This window comes from Phaseolus vulgaris, chromosome 10 (genome assembly GCF_051622355.1).
Source record: "Phaseolus vulgaris cultivar YP4 chromosome 10, ASM5162235v1, whole genome shotgun sequence".
NCBI lineage: Eukaryota > Viridiplantae > Streptophyta > Magnoliopsida > Fabales > Fabaceae > Phaseolus > Phaseolus vulgaris.
In genome coordinates this window covers 13,093,758-13,108,401 of record NC_143507.1, presented here as the reverse complement: position 1 = coordinate 13,108,401, position 14,644 = coordinate 13,093,758, and the positions used below count along the sequence as shown (strand labels likewise).

At 38.2% G+C, this 14,644-nt stretch overlaps 1 protein-coding gene across 1 annotated transcript; it reads right to left on the bottom strand.

The window, feature by feature from the left end:
* Positions 1–1,179: 1,179 nt before the first annotated feature.
* On the bottom strand, positions 1,180–6,582 carry LOC150024237 (uncharacterized). Its single transcript, XM_090296069.1, has one exon. It carries the CDS (start codon positions 6,580–6,582, stop codon positions 1,180–1,182), a length of 5,403 nt encoding a protein of 1,800 aa, XP_090152195.1.
* Between the last annotated feature and the right edge of the window lie 8,062 nt (positions 6,583–14,644).

The window sequence follows — 14,644 nt, the reverse complement described above, 5'->3', positions numbered from 1 at the left end:
AGCACCCCTAATGGGCCTTTATGTAACAATTACAAAGGTCTTCTCTTTCCAAAACCGTAGCTTTGACCCATGTGTATGTGAAGCTAGACGGTCTAGAAGGAATCCTCATCATGGCCTAGACGCTCCTTATGTAGCCGCTCCTCATCATGGCCTAGACGCTCCTCTTCATGGGCTAGACGCTCCTTTTTGAGTCTAGACACTCCTCATTATAGGCTAGACCGTCTAGTCTTGGAGGCTTGGCTTTCATCGTGTGGTGAGCTTGGGCCCTCCTCCATCAGGCGGAGGCGGAGACTCCTGGTCCACAGCCGGACGCCTCATTCGAGGAATTAATGAACAATGTTCCTTAAAAATTTGATGGTCCCGGCATGTGGGCAAGATACACTTGTATTTTGAGTATATATAGCTTAGGTAGTGCGTAGGCCGAACAAGTATTTATAATTGCTAAACATGGTTTGGTTTATATAAGTAGATTGATGCTAATGTGGATGCCGAACGAAGCATAAACGGTGCTAGTTACGTTAAAGTAAAAAGATAACTCGGATGCCGAACGAGGCATGAATGATTAATTATATTTAAGTAATAAGATAATTCAGATGCCGACCGAGGCATAAATGATTCTAATTACATTTAAGTAATAAGATAATTCAGATGCCGACCGAGGCATAAATGATTCTGATTACATTTAAGTAATAAGATAATTCAGATGCCGACCGAGGCATAAATGATTCTGATTACATTTAAGTAATAAGATAATTCAGATGCCGACCGAGGCATAAATGATTCTAATTACATTTAAGTAATAAGATAATTCAGATGCCAAACGAGGCATAATTGATTCTGATTACATTTAAGTAATAAGATAATTCAGATGCCGACCGAGGCATAAATGATTCTAATTACATTTAAGTAATAAGATAATTCAGATGCCGAACGAGGCATAATTATTTCTGAATAAGTCAAGTAATAATGGGAAGTCGGATGCCGAACGAGGCATAATTATTTCTGATTGCGTTAAGTAATAATGGGAAGTCGGATGCCGAACGAGGCATAATTTGGGAGTGAAAAAGAAAATAGGAGACGGTTTTTAATTTATAGTGCCTCGTTAAAACCTTCTCGGTCGAAAAACCCTCCTTAGGGAAAAAACCGACCGAGCGAGGAAAGAGTACACTTTTATTAAGTTCAACTGTAATAAAATTTGAGATGCGTGGCATTCCACGTTCTCGATATGTCCTTCCCAGATAAATGTTCTAAGTAATAGGCTCCACCAGCTGCCATATCTGCTATGCGGAACGGTCCTTCCCAGTTGCTAGAGAACTTGCCTCCTTCCTTCCTGGCGCTACTCCGCATCCGCCATACTAAGTCGCCTTTGTGGAACAGTCTCGGTTTGACTTTGGAGTTGTATCGTCTGGCCGCCCGAATTTTGCATGCTTCTTCTCTAATTCTACACTTGTCCCGAAGTTCGTTGATGAGATCGAGACCGACCGAGAGACTTTCCTTGTTTAGATCAAGATCAAGGGTTTGTCGGCGGAGAGAAGGTTCTCCAATCTCGACGGGAATCATAGCTTCGGTACCATACGTCAGGCTGTACGACGTTTCTTGTGTAGTCATCTGAGGAGTACAGCGATATGCCCATAAGACCTCTAAGAGTTCTTCCGTCCAGTTACCTTTTGCTGGACCGAGACGTTTCTTCAGTTCGTTCAGGATGACCTTGTTTGCAGCTTCTGCTTGTCCGTTTGTTTGCGGATGTTCGACTGAACTAGCGATGTGTTTGATGTGGAGCTTCTCGTAAAATTCAGCTAACGTCCGGTCGGTGAATTGCCGACCGGTGATGATGATCTGTGGAAGCCCGAAGCGGCAAACGATATTTTTCCATACGAAACTTTGGACATTGCGGGCGGTGATCGCCGTCAGAGGCTCTGCTTCGATCCACTTGGGGAAGTAATCAATGCCGACCAGTAAGAATTTACACTGGCCTTTACCGGGGGCGAAAGGGCCAATGATGTCCATACCCCATTGGACAAACGACCAAGGTGATAGCATAAAATGGAGCTCCTCAGGTTTTTGGTGGGACAACGTGCCAAACTCTTGGCATTTAAGACATTTTTGGACGAAACTGGTGCAATCGCCTTGGACGGTCGGCCAGTAGTATCCGGCTCGGAATACTTTGGCTGCCATTGTGCGTGCGTCAGAGTGAGTTCCGCAAATTCCTTCGTGCAACTCTCGGACGACATATGAAGCTTGGTCGGGCGTCAAACATTTAAGGAGTGGTCGGGTATAACCTCGGCGGTAAAGGTCGTCACCAATTAAGACAAAACGGGCGGCCTGCAGCTTCATGGTTTTTTCGCCGAGTGGACCACATGTGCCGTCGAGTAAATATTGCTTGATTGGGGTAATCCAAGTAGATTCCGCGTCGGTCGTTAGGCATTCCTGTAGGTCGATGCTTGGGCGTGCAAGCGTAACATGGATGACCGACCTATGCATTCCTTTGCACTTCGTGGTTGCTAATCGGGAGAAGGCGTCCGCGCGAGTATTGTGATCGCGTCGAATGTGCTGCATAGAAATTTCAGAAAAGGTACTCATCGACTGTTTGACTAAGTGATAGTATCGCTGTAAAAAGCTTTCTCGGACTTCATATTCGTCATTAAGTTGGCCGATGACTAGCCTGGAATCACTTTTACAAATTAACTTAGTAATTTCCAATTCTTGAGCGAGGCGTAGACCGGCTAAAATGGCTTCATATTCGGCCTGATTGTTTGAAGTTTTGAAGTCGAATTTTAGAGCTTGCTCGATGACAATCTCGCCGGGGCCTTCTAAAACGACTCCAGCGCCGCACGACCTTTCGTTGGAGGAGTCGTCCACGTATAGGATCCACGATGAGTGTTCAGTCTCGGCTGAGGAAGGAGTGAGTTCGGCTGCGAAATCAGCAAGAGCTTGCGACTTGATGGCTCCTCGTGGTTGGTACTGAATATGGAATTCGGATAGTTCTATCGTCCATCCGATCATTCGTCCGGCTAAATCTGGTTTAGTGAGAATCTTTACAATGGGGTAATTCGTCCGAACAATAATACGATGATTTTGAAAATACATTCGCATTCGTCGGGCGGTAATAACGAGAGCCATAGCTACCTTTTCGATCGTTTGGTATCGGATTTCGGCGCCGTGGAGGGCGCGGCTGACGAAGTAAACTGGCCGTTCTTCAAAATTAATTTCTTGCACTAAGACCGAACTGACGGCTTCGTGTGAAACGGCGAGATAGACTATAATGGGCTCTCGGGCGTCCGGTTTCTGAATGACCGGCGGGGAAGATAGAAAAGTTTTCAATTGGAGGAAAATTTCTTCGCATTCGGTCGACCACTCAAAGCGAGATGCTTTTTTCAATAGTCGGACGATGGGCCTCGTTCGTTCGGCAAGTTTAGGAACAAATCTGGATAGAGCGGTGAGTCGGCCGATAAGTCTTTGAATTTCCTGAATGGAGTTGGGACTTCTCATTTCGGAAATAGCTTGACATTTCTCGGGGTTAGCTTCGATGCCTCTATGAGTTAGCATAAAACCTAAGAACTTTCCCCCCTCGACGCCGAACGCACACTTGTCGGGATTGAGTCGCATCTGGTGTTGGCGGAGGGCCTGAAAAACTTCTTTTAGGTCAGCAATATGTTGTTTGCATGAATCGGACTTGACGACAATATCATCCACATAGACTTCAACATTCCTGCCGATCATGTCGTGGAATACATGGTCCATGAGTCTTTGATAAGTGGCCCCGGCATTTTTGAGTCCGAAGGGCATAACTTCATAGTAGAAATTATCGGAATCAGTCATGAAGGTTGTCTTCTTTCGGTCGGCCGGGTGCATTTGGATTTGATTATAACCTGAGTAGGCATCAAGGAAGCTGAGGATGTGATGTCCGGCCGCTCCATCAGCGAGACGATCAATGGTAGGCAGAGGGTAAGAGTCTTTAGGGCATGCCTTATTGAGGTCTGTGTAGTCAACGCACATTCGCCATTTTCCGTTCGCTTTCTTTACCATAACCACGTTGGCTAGCCATGTGGTGTAATGGGCTTTCCGAATGAATCCAGCTTGCAATAATTTATCGGCTTCGTCACGTGCGGCTTGGCGTCGTTCCTCGCCTATATGTCTTTTCTTTTGAGCTATTGGCCTAGCCTCTTTATACAGTGATAATCGGTGAGTGATAACCTGTGGGTCTACGCCAGGCATATCAGCGGCCGTCCAGGCGAACAGATCGGCATTTTTAACAAGTGTTGTACCGATGGCCATTCGGTCGTCCGGTTTCAGCGAAGTGCCAATATGCGTAGTGTGGCGATCATCACGAAGCGGGAATGGATGCAAGTCTTCTCCTGCTTCCATACGGGGATCGTCCATACGAGGGTCGAGATCAACAAGGGTTATCATCTGACGACGGGACATGTGCCGTCCGGAATGCCGAGTGGGGGATCGTCCTCGTTTTTGTGGGAGTCGGTCGTCCGGATTGGTCGTGTAGAGCCGTCGAGTTGGCTCACTTTTCAAACTTGCGACATAACATTCTCTAGCGGTTTTTTGATCGACGTGGATTGTTGCAATGTCATTATTTGCCGAAGGAAATTTCATGGCTAAGTGTGGGGTGGAAACAATGGCTTTTAATCTGTTGATGGATGGACGACCGAGCAGGATGTTGTAGGAAGTTTGGGCGTTGACCAGAAGATATCGTACATTTATTGTTTTGTGGAGACCGTCTTCCTCACCAAAGGTTGTATATAAGTCTATATACCCCTTAGTGTCGACCCGTTCACCTGAGAACCCTACAATTTGTTCGTTATAGGGTTGAATATCTGATTCTGGGATGCGCATTTTCTTGAAGATTTCCCAGTATAATATGTCGACCGAGCTACCTTGATCGACCAGAGTCTTGGCAATTGCGAACTTGTCAATTTCTACAGTGATTACCATAGGGTCGTCCTGGGCTGGATCTATAGCTGTGAAGTCATCGTCAGTGAAGGTGATCGGAGGTATGTGTGGACGCCTCCTTGTGGTAGCATGAGCGGACTGGATGTCCCAGAGATGTTTCTTTCGGGCAGAATTTGAGCACCCGCCACCGGCAAAGCCCCCGGCTATATAATTTGCTTCCTGCTTTGGTTCACCCAAGTTAACGGGTCCAGCAATCATGTTGATGACTTCGCGGACTCGTTGGCGAGGGCGGGTGTTTCGGTCGGGACTTGTGCTGCGGGCGCGTGTAAGCCGAACGGGGCTTTCACTGCGTTTCCGCGAAGTCTGGCTATGGTCGGTTCGGCGTTTGTAATCGTTACGGTATGACCGGTCGACACCACGGGACGGACGGTCGGTATTCCGTGGTGGGGATCTTGAATTCCTGGTCCTCTTGACGAACTGCCTCAAATGACCAGCCTGGATGAGCTCTTCGATTTTGTCTTTTAACGCCTGACATCCTTCGGTCGTGTGGCCGAAGTTTCGATGGTATTGACAATGCTTAGCGGTATCTGCATTCGGTGGCGTTTGATATTGCTTCAATATCGGGATTAAGTCTGTTTGCAGTGCTTCATCTAGGGCCCGTCCCCTCGGCACAGTTAAGGGGGTGTAACTGTTAAACCTGGGGATTCGGCCTCCTCTGTTCCGGTCGGACCTTGGAGTGGTTCGGACGGTTCGTTCGGTCTCGACTTCTCTTTCTTTGTTCGGGGTTTGGTCTTTGAGGACTCCAGATCCGACGGTTTTGAACCGTTGGTGGTAATCGATGTGTTCTTCGATTTGCATGAATTTGGTTGCTCGAGTTCGAAGGTCTTCCATGTCTTGAGGCGGCTTCTTGATGAGACTCTCAGTAAAACGGCTCGGCCGGATGGCCGAGACCAAATGGTGCAATGCAACTTCCTGCTTGAGTCCTCGGATGTGCATACATGCTTTGTTGAACCTATCTAGAAAGGTTCTGAGAGATTCACCTTTTTCTTGTTGTACCGCTAGGAGAGACATGGAGGACATGTGATGCGGTCGGCTGGTGGCATATTGAGTGGAGAATTTTACGGCCAAGATGTCAAAGTCGTCAATGGAGTTCGGAGGCAGCTCTGTAAACCAGGTAAGAGGTTCTCCCTGAAGGGACGTGGGGAATACTTTACACCACACATTATTATCTGTGGTATACAAAGTCATTTGCGTTTTGTAGACATTTAAATGCTCGTCCGGGTCGGTCGAGCCGTCATAGAGTTTAATAGCGAGACCTCTCCATTTGTCAGGAAGTGGTGTGGTGATAATTTCGTCTGTAAAAGGATGACCCCTTTTACTTAACTTTCTTTCAACTGTTTCAGTTCTGGAAGCAGGATTGGTCGGTGTAGGTATGTGAGAGGTGGTTCGGTCGGCCATATGGGAATTGCCTTCTCGTTCGGGATTATCGACCTGTCGTTGGAGTCGTGCATTCTGCTCTCTCAATAAGGCGATTTCTTCTTCTAGGTGGCGTCTATCTTCTTCATGTTGACGATGGTCTTCCATCCTCTTTTGTCGCAGTTCCTCCATCTGAGTTTGGAGGGTTTGAATCATAGTCATCTGTTCTGCCATAGCGTCGTTGTTGTTTCTTGTCGCAACCATTATAGCTTCAAAAATTGAAGATTTGCCTCGGCCCCACGGTGGGCGCCAATTGTACCTGAATGGAGAGACGGGGCCCAGGCACGGTCAGTTGACGCAGGGTAATTGCTGACGTGTCGGTCTTCTTCTCTTTCGGTCGGTCGCTCCTTCTTGGTGTCTCCTTCGGTCGGGCGGGGGAGGGTACCTGCGAAGGCACTCTGACGCTCAAGTAAGTATGAGATTCTAAGAGTGGTTTTGTAAGTGAATGAAAACGTACCTTTCTCTGGCTTGAGCACATATTTATAGGATTGCCTAATGGGCTTTCTATCCCTTGGGCTCAGGGTGGTTGTGGATAGGTCTTGCCAGTCGTGCTCCGAAATACCCGGGGAATATATCTTCTTTAAACGCGTATTCCTTATTCTTCGGAGGTGTATCTTAACTGCTTTAACTTGTTACGGGGTGCACTTACATTTATTATGCGTTCGGTCGGTCGATCGGCTACGTGCGTTCGTCCGGTGCCTACCGGTACATATATTATTTTAGATAAAATAAAAAAACTCGCTATTATGACTAAACAATTTATTTAAAATTTTATTATCACAAAACAATAAGAAAAAATTAATTATTTTTTTATAATTCTTTCATTTATTTTGTTATTTTATAAATGTATTACAAAAATTAATAAAAAAAACGTTTTATAATTCCATTGAATAAATAGAAGTATTTAATTTTTATAAAAATAAATTTCACGATGAACCCAAATTTCGACATAAGAAAATAACTAGGTGTGTTACTGCGGAAGCAATGATAGGGTACCCTAAATTATTAATAGAATTACGGATCATTTATATATCGTTTATAGATAAAATACTAAAACTAGCTGGGATTTGAACCCAAATTTCAACATAAGATATTAACCAGGTGTGCTACTGCATAAGCAATGGTAGTGTACCCTAAATTTGTTAATAGAATTAGGAAATTATTTATATATTTTTTGTAGATAAAATAAAAAAACTTGTTATTAGGATTAAAAAATTTATTTAAAATTTTATAATCACAAAACAATAATAAAAAGTTATTTATTTTTTTTATAATTCTTTCATTTATTTGTACTTTTATAAATATATTACAATAATTAACAAAAAAAAGTTTTATATTTCTGATGAATAAAAAGAAGAATATCATCTTGATAAAAATAAATTCCGCAAGCCATGATAGGGTACCCTAAATTATGAACAGAATTACAGAGTCATTTATATATCGTTTATTGATAAAATACCAAAATTCGCTATTAGGACTAAACAATTTATTTCAAATTTTAATATCACGAAACAATAATAAAAACGTATTTAATTTTGATAAAAATAAATTCCGCAGTTGGGAGTTGAACCCAAAATTCAACATAAGAAATTAACCAGGTGTGCTACTGCAGAAGAAATGGTAGTGTACCCTAAATTTGTTAATATAATTAGGAAATTATTTATATATTGTTTGTAGATAAAATAAAAAAAAACTCGTTATTAGGACTTAACAATTTATTTAAAATTTTATTATCACAAAACAAAAATAAAAAGTTATTTATTTTTTTATAAATATTTCTTTTATTTTGTACTTTTATAAATATATTACAATAATTAATAATTTTTTATTATATTTCCGTTGAATAAAAAGAAGTTTTTCATTTTGATAAAAATAAATTCACCAATCAGGAGTTGAAACCGAATTTCAATATAAGAAATTAACTAGGTGTACTACTCGGAAAGCAATGATAGGGTACCCTAAATTATTAATAGAATTACAGAATCATTTATATATCGTTTATAGATAAAATGCAGGTGGGGGTTGAACCCAAATTTCAAGATAAGAAATTAACCAAGTGTGCTACTGCAGAAGCAATGGTAGTGTACCCTAAATATATTAATAGAATTAGGAAATTATTTATATTTTGTTTGTAGATAAAATAAAAAAAAACTCGTTATTAGGACTTAACAATTTATTTAAAATTTTATTATCACAAAATAAAAATAAAAAGTTATTTATTTTTTTTTAAAAATCTTTCTTTTATTTTGTACTTTTATAAATACATTACAATAATTAATATTTCTTTAGTGTGCTACTGCGGAAGCAATGGTAGTGTACCCTAAATTTGTTAATAGAATTAGGAAATTATTTATATTTTGTTTGTAGATAAAATAAAAAAAACTCCTTATTAGGACTTAACAATTTATTTAAAATTTTATTATCACAAAATAAAAATAAAAAGTTATTTATTTTTTTTTTTCTAAATCTTTCTTTTATTTTGTACTTTTATAAATATATTACAATAATTAATATTTTTTTATAGTTTCGTTGAATAAAAAGATGTATTTCATTTTGATATAAATACATTCACAGTCAGGAGTTGAACCCGAATTTCAACATAAGAAATTAACTAGGTGTGCTACTCCGAAAGCAATGATAGGGTACCCTAAATTATTAATAGAATTACAGAATCATTTATATATCGTTTATAGATAAAATACTAAAACTCGCTATTAAGACTAAAAAATTTATTTCAAATTTTATTATCACAAAACAATAAAAAAAAAGGTATTTAATTTTGATAACAAAAATTCCGCAATTGGGAGTTGAACCCAAATTTCAACATAAGAAATTAACCAGGTGTGCTACTGCGGAAGCAATGGTAGTGTACCCTAAATTTGTTAATAGAATTAGGGAATTATTTATATATTATTTTAGATAAAATAAAAAAACTCGCTATTATGACTAAACAATTTATTTAAAATTTTATTATCACAAAACAATAATAAAAAGTTATTTTTTTTATAATTCTTTCATTTATTTGTACTTTTATAAATATATTACAATAATTAATAAAAAAAAGTTATATATTTCCGTTGAATAAAAAGAAGTATGTCATTTTGATAAAAACAAGTTCCGCAGTTCGGAGTTGAATCCAAATTTTAACATAAGAAATTAACCAGGTGTGCTACTGCGGAAGCAATGATAGTGTACCCTAAATTTGTTAATAGAATTAGGGACTTATTTATTTATTGTTTGTAGATAAAATAAAAAAACTCGTTATTAGGACTAAACAATTTATTTAAAAGTTTATTATCACAAAAAAATAGTAAGAAGTTATTTATTTTTTTATAATTCTTTCATTTATTTTGTACTTTTATAAATATATTACAAGAATTAATAAAAAAATTTATATTTCCGTGGAATAAAAAGAAGTATTTCATTTTGATAAAAATAAATTCAGCAGTCCGGAGTTGAACCTGATTTATATAAACGGAATCATTTATATATCGTTTATACATAAAATACTAAAACTCGTTATTAAGACTAAACAATTTCTTTCAAGTTTTATTATCACAAAACAATAAGAAAACCTTATTTATGTTTTTTATAATTCTTTCATTTATTTTTTACTTTTATAAATATATTGCAATAATTAATAAAAAAAAATTTATATTTCCATTAAATAAATAGAAGTATTTAACTTTTATAAAAATAAATTTTGCAGTCGGGAGTTGAACCTGAATTTCAACATTTGAAATTAACCAGGTGTGCTACTGTAAAAGTAATTAAAGGGTATCCTATATTTGTAAATAGAAATACAAAATCATATTAAGGCTAAACAATTTATTTCAAATTTTATTATCACAAAACAATAATAAAAAGGTATTTAATTTTGATAAAAATAAATTCCACAGTTGGTAGTTTAATCCAAAGTTCAACATAAGAAATTAACCAGGGGTGCTATTGCGAAAACAATGGTAGTGTACCATAAATTTGTTAATAGAATTACAGGATGATTTATATATTGTTTTAAATAAAATACAAAAAGTCAATATTAATACTAAACAATGTATTTAAAATTTTATTATCACATAACAATCACAAAAACTATTTATTTTTTATTATAATTATTTGATTTATTTTTGTACTTTTATGAAATTAATATAACAATTAATAAAATAACCATTCATATTTGCATTCAATTAAAAAAAATATTTAATTTTGATAACAGTAAAATCTGCAATCGCGAGTTGAACCCGAATTTCAACATAAATAATTAACTAGGTATGCAATTACATAAGCAATGTTAATGTACTCTATATTTGTTAATAGAATTAGGAAATTATTTATATATTGTTTATAGATAAAATAAAAAAAACTCGCTATTATGACTAAACAATTTATTTAAAATTTTATTATCACAAAACAATAAGAAAATGTATTTATTTATTTTATAATTCTTTCATTTATTTTGTACTTTTATAAATATATTACAATAATTAATAAAAAAGGTTTTATATTTCCAATGAATAAAAAGAAGAATTTAATTTTTATAAAAATAAATTCCGCAGTCAGGAGTTGAACCAGAATTTCAACATATGAAATTAATCAGGTGTGCTACTACGGAAGTAATGATAGGGTATCCTAAATTTGTAAATAGAATTATGGAATCATTTATATATCGTTTATAGATAAAATACAAAAACTCGCTATTAAGACTAAACAATTTATTTCAAATTTTATTATCACAAAACAATAATAAAAAGGTATTTAATTTAAAATAAATTCCGCAGTTGGGAGTTGAACCCAAATTTCAACATAAGAAATTAACCAGGTGTGCTACTGTGAAAGCGATGGTAGTGTGTCATAAATTTGTTAATAGCATTAGGGAATTATTTATATATTTTTTGTAGATAAAATAAAAAAACTCGTTATTAGCACTAAACAATTTATTTAAAATTTTATTATCACAAAAAAATAATAAAAAGTTATTTTTTTTTTATAATTCTTTCATTTATTTTTGTACTTTTATAAATATATTACAATAATTAATAAAAAAAAATTTATATTTCCGTTGAATAAAAAGAAGTATTTCATTTTGATAAAAATAAATTCCGCAGTACAGAGTCATTTATAAATCGTCTATAGATAAAATACTAAAACTCGCTATTAAGACTAAACAATTTATTTCTAATTTTATTATCACAAAACAATAATAAAAAGGTATTAAATTTCGCAGTTGGGAGTTGAACCCAAATTTCAACATAAGAAATTAACCATGTGTGCTACTGCGGAAGCAATGGTAGTGTGTCATAAGTTTGTTAATAGAATTAGGGAATTATTTATATATTTTTTGTAGATAAAATAAAAAAACTCGTTATTAGCACTAAACAATTTATTTAAAATTTTATTATCACAAAAAAATAATAAAAAGTTATTTATTTTCTTTCATTTATTTTTGTACTTTTATAAATATATTACAATAATTAATAATTTTTTTTTATATTTCCGTTGAATAAAAAGAAGTATTTCATTTTGATAAAAATAAATTCCGCAGTCGAGAATTGAACCCGAACTTCAACATAAGAAATTAACCAGGTGTGCTACTGCGGAAGCAATGATAGTGTACCCTAAATTTGTTAATAGAATTAGGGAATTATTTATATATTGTTTGTAGATAAAATAAAAAAACTCGTTATTAGGACTAAACAATTTATTTAAAAGTTTATTATCACAAAACAATAATAAGAAGTTATTTATTTTTTTATAATTCTTTCATTTATTTTGTACTTTTAAAAATATATTACAATAATTAATAAAAAAAAGTTATATTTCCGTTGAATAAAAAGAAGTGTACCGGTAGGCACCGGACGAACACACGTGGCCGACCGACCGAATGCATAATAAATGTAAGGGCATTTATGTAACAAGTTAAGGTGGTCAAGATACACCTCCGAAGAATAAGAAATACGCGTTTAAAGATATGTTCCCCGGGTATTCCGGAGCACGACTGACAAGACCTATCCATAACCACCCTGAGCCCAAGGGATAGAAAGCCCATTAGGCAATCCTATAAATACTGTGCTCAAGCCAAAGAAAGGTACGCTTTCATTCACTTACTAAATCACACTTAGAATCTCATACTTACTTGAGCGTCGGAGTGCCTTTGCAGGTACCCTCCCCCGCCCGACCGAAGGAGACACCAAGAAGGAACGACCGACCGAAGGAGAAGAAGATCGACACGTCAACAATTATACTACGTCAACCGACCGTGCCTGGGCCCCATCTCTCCAATCAGGTACAATTGGAGCCCACCGTGGGGCCGAGGCAAGATTTCAATTTTTAAGGTATAATGGTTGCAACAAGGAACAACAACGACGCTATGGCAGAATAGATGACTATGATTCAAACCCTCCAAACTCAGATGGAGGAATTGCGGCAAAAGGGGATGGAAGATCGTCGCCAACACGAAGAGGACAGACGCCGTCACGAGGAAGAAATCGTCTTATTGAGAGAGCAGAATGCACAACTCCAGCGACAGGTTGATAATCCCGAACGAGAAGGCCAATCCCATACGGCCGACCGAACCGCCTCTTGCATACCTACACCGGCCGACACCAATCCTGCTTCCAGAACTGAAACAGTTGAAAGAAAGTTAAGTAAAAGGGGTCATCCTTTTACAGACGAAGTCATCACCACACCACTTCTTGACAAGTGGAGAGGCCTCGCCATTAAACTCTATGACGGCTCGGCCGACCCAGACGAGCATTTAAATGTTTACAAGACACAAATGACTTTGTATACCACAGATAACAATGTGTGGTGTAAAGTATTCCCCACGTCGCTTCATGGAGAACCTCTTACCTGGTTTACAGAGCTGCCTCCGAATTCCATTGACGACTTTGACATCTTGGCTGCAAAATTCTCTACTCAATATGCCACCAGCCGACCGCATCACATGTCCTCCATGTCTCTCCTAGCGGTGCAACAAGAAAAAGGTGAATCTTTCAGAACCTTTTTAGATAGGTTCAACAAAGCATGCATGAATATCCAAGGGCTCAAACAGGAAGTTGCATTACACCATTTGGTCTCGGCCATCCGGCCGAGCCGTTTTACCGAAAGCCTCATCAAGAAGCCGCCTCAAGATATGGAAGACCTTCGAACTCGAGCAACAAAATTCATGCAAATCGAGGAACACATTGATTATCACCAACGGTTCAAAGCCGCTGGATCCGGAGTCCCCAAAGACCAAACCCCGAGCAAAGAAAGAGAAATCGAGACCGAACGGACTGTCCGAACCACTCCAAGGTCCGACCGGAACAGAGGAGGCCGAATCCCCAGGTTTAACAGTTACACCCCTTTAACTGTTCCGAGGAGACGAGCCCTAGATGAAGCACTACAAACGGATTTAATTCTGACACTAAAACGATATCAAACACCACCGAATGCAGATACTGCTAAGCATTGCCAGTACCATCGTAATTTCGGCCATACGACCGAGGGATGTGAAGCGTTGAAGGACAAAATCGAAGAGCTCGTCCAGGCTGGCCATTTGAGGCAGTTCGTCAAGAAGATAAGGAATTCAAGATCCCCACCACGAAGTACCGATCGTCCATCCTGTGGTGAAGACCGGTCATACCGCAATGATTACAAACGCCGAACTGACCATAGCCAGGCTTCGCGAAAACGCAGTGAAAGCCCCGTTCGACGTACACGCGCTCGCAGCACAAGTCCCGACTGAAACGCCCGCCCTTGTCAACGAGTCCGCGAAGTCATCAATATGATTGCTGGACCCGTTACCTTGGGCGAACCAAACCACGAAACAAACTACATAGCCGGAGGCTTTGCCGGTGGCGGGTGCTCAAATTCCGCCCGAAAGAAACATCTCCGGGACATTCAGTCTGCTCATGCTACTACGAGAAGGCGCCCACATATACCTCCGATCACTTTCACTGATGACGACTTCACAGCCATAGATCCAGCCCAAGACGACCCTATGGTAATCACTGTGGAAATTGACAAGTTCGCAATTGCCAAGACTTTGGTGGACCAAGGTAGCTCGGTCGATATATTATACTGGGAAATCTTCAAGAAAATGTGCATCCCGGAAGCAGATATTCAACCCTATAACGAACAAATTGTAGGGTTCTCAGGTGAACGGGTCGACACTAAGGGGTATATAGACTTGTATACAACCTTTGGTGAGGAAGACGGTCCCCATAAAACAATAAACATACGGTATCTTCTTGTTAACACCCAAACTTCCTACAACATCCTGCTC

Excerpts from the sequence above, each read along its gene's own strand:
- LOC150024237 (XM_090296069.1), bottom strand. The coding sequence starts at position 6,582 with ATGGTTGCGACAAGAAACAACAACGACGCTATGGCAGAACAGATGACT.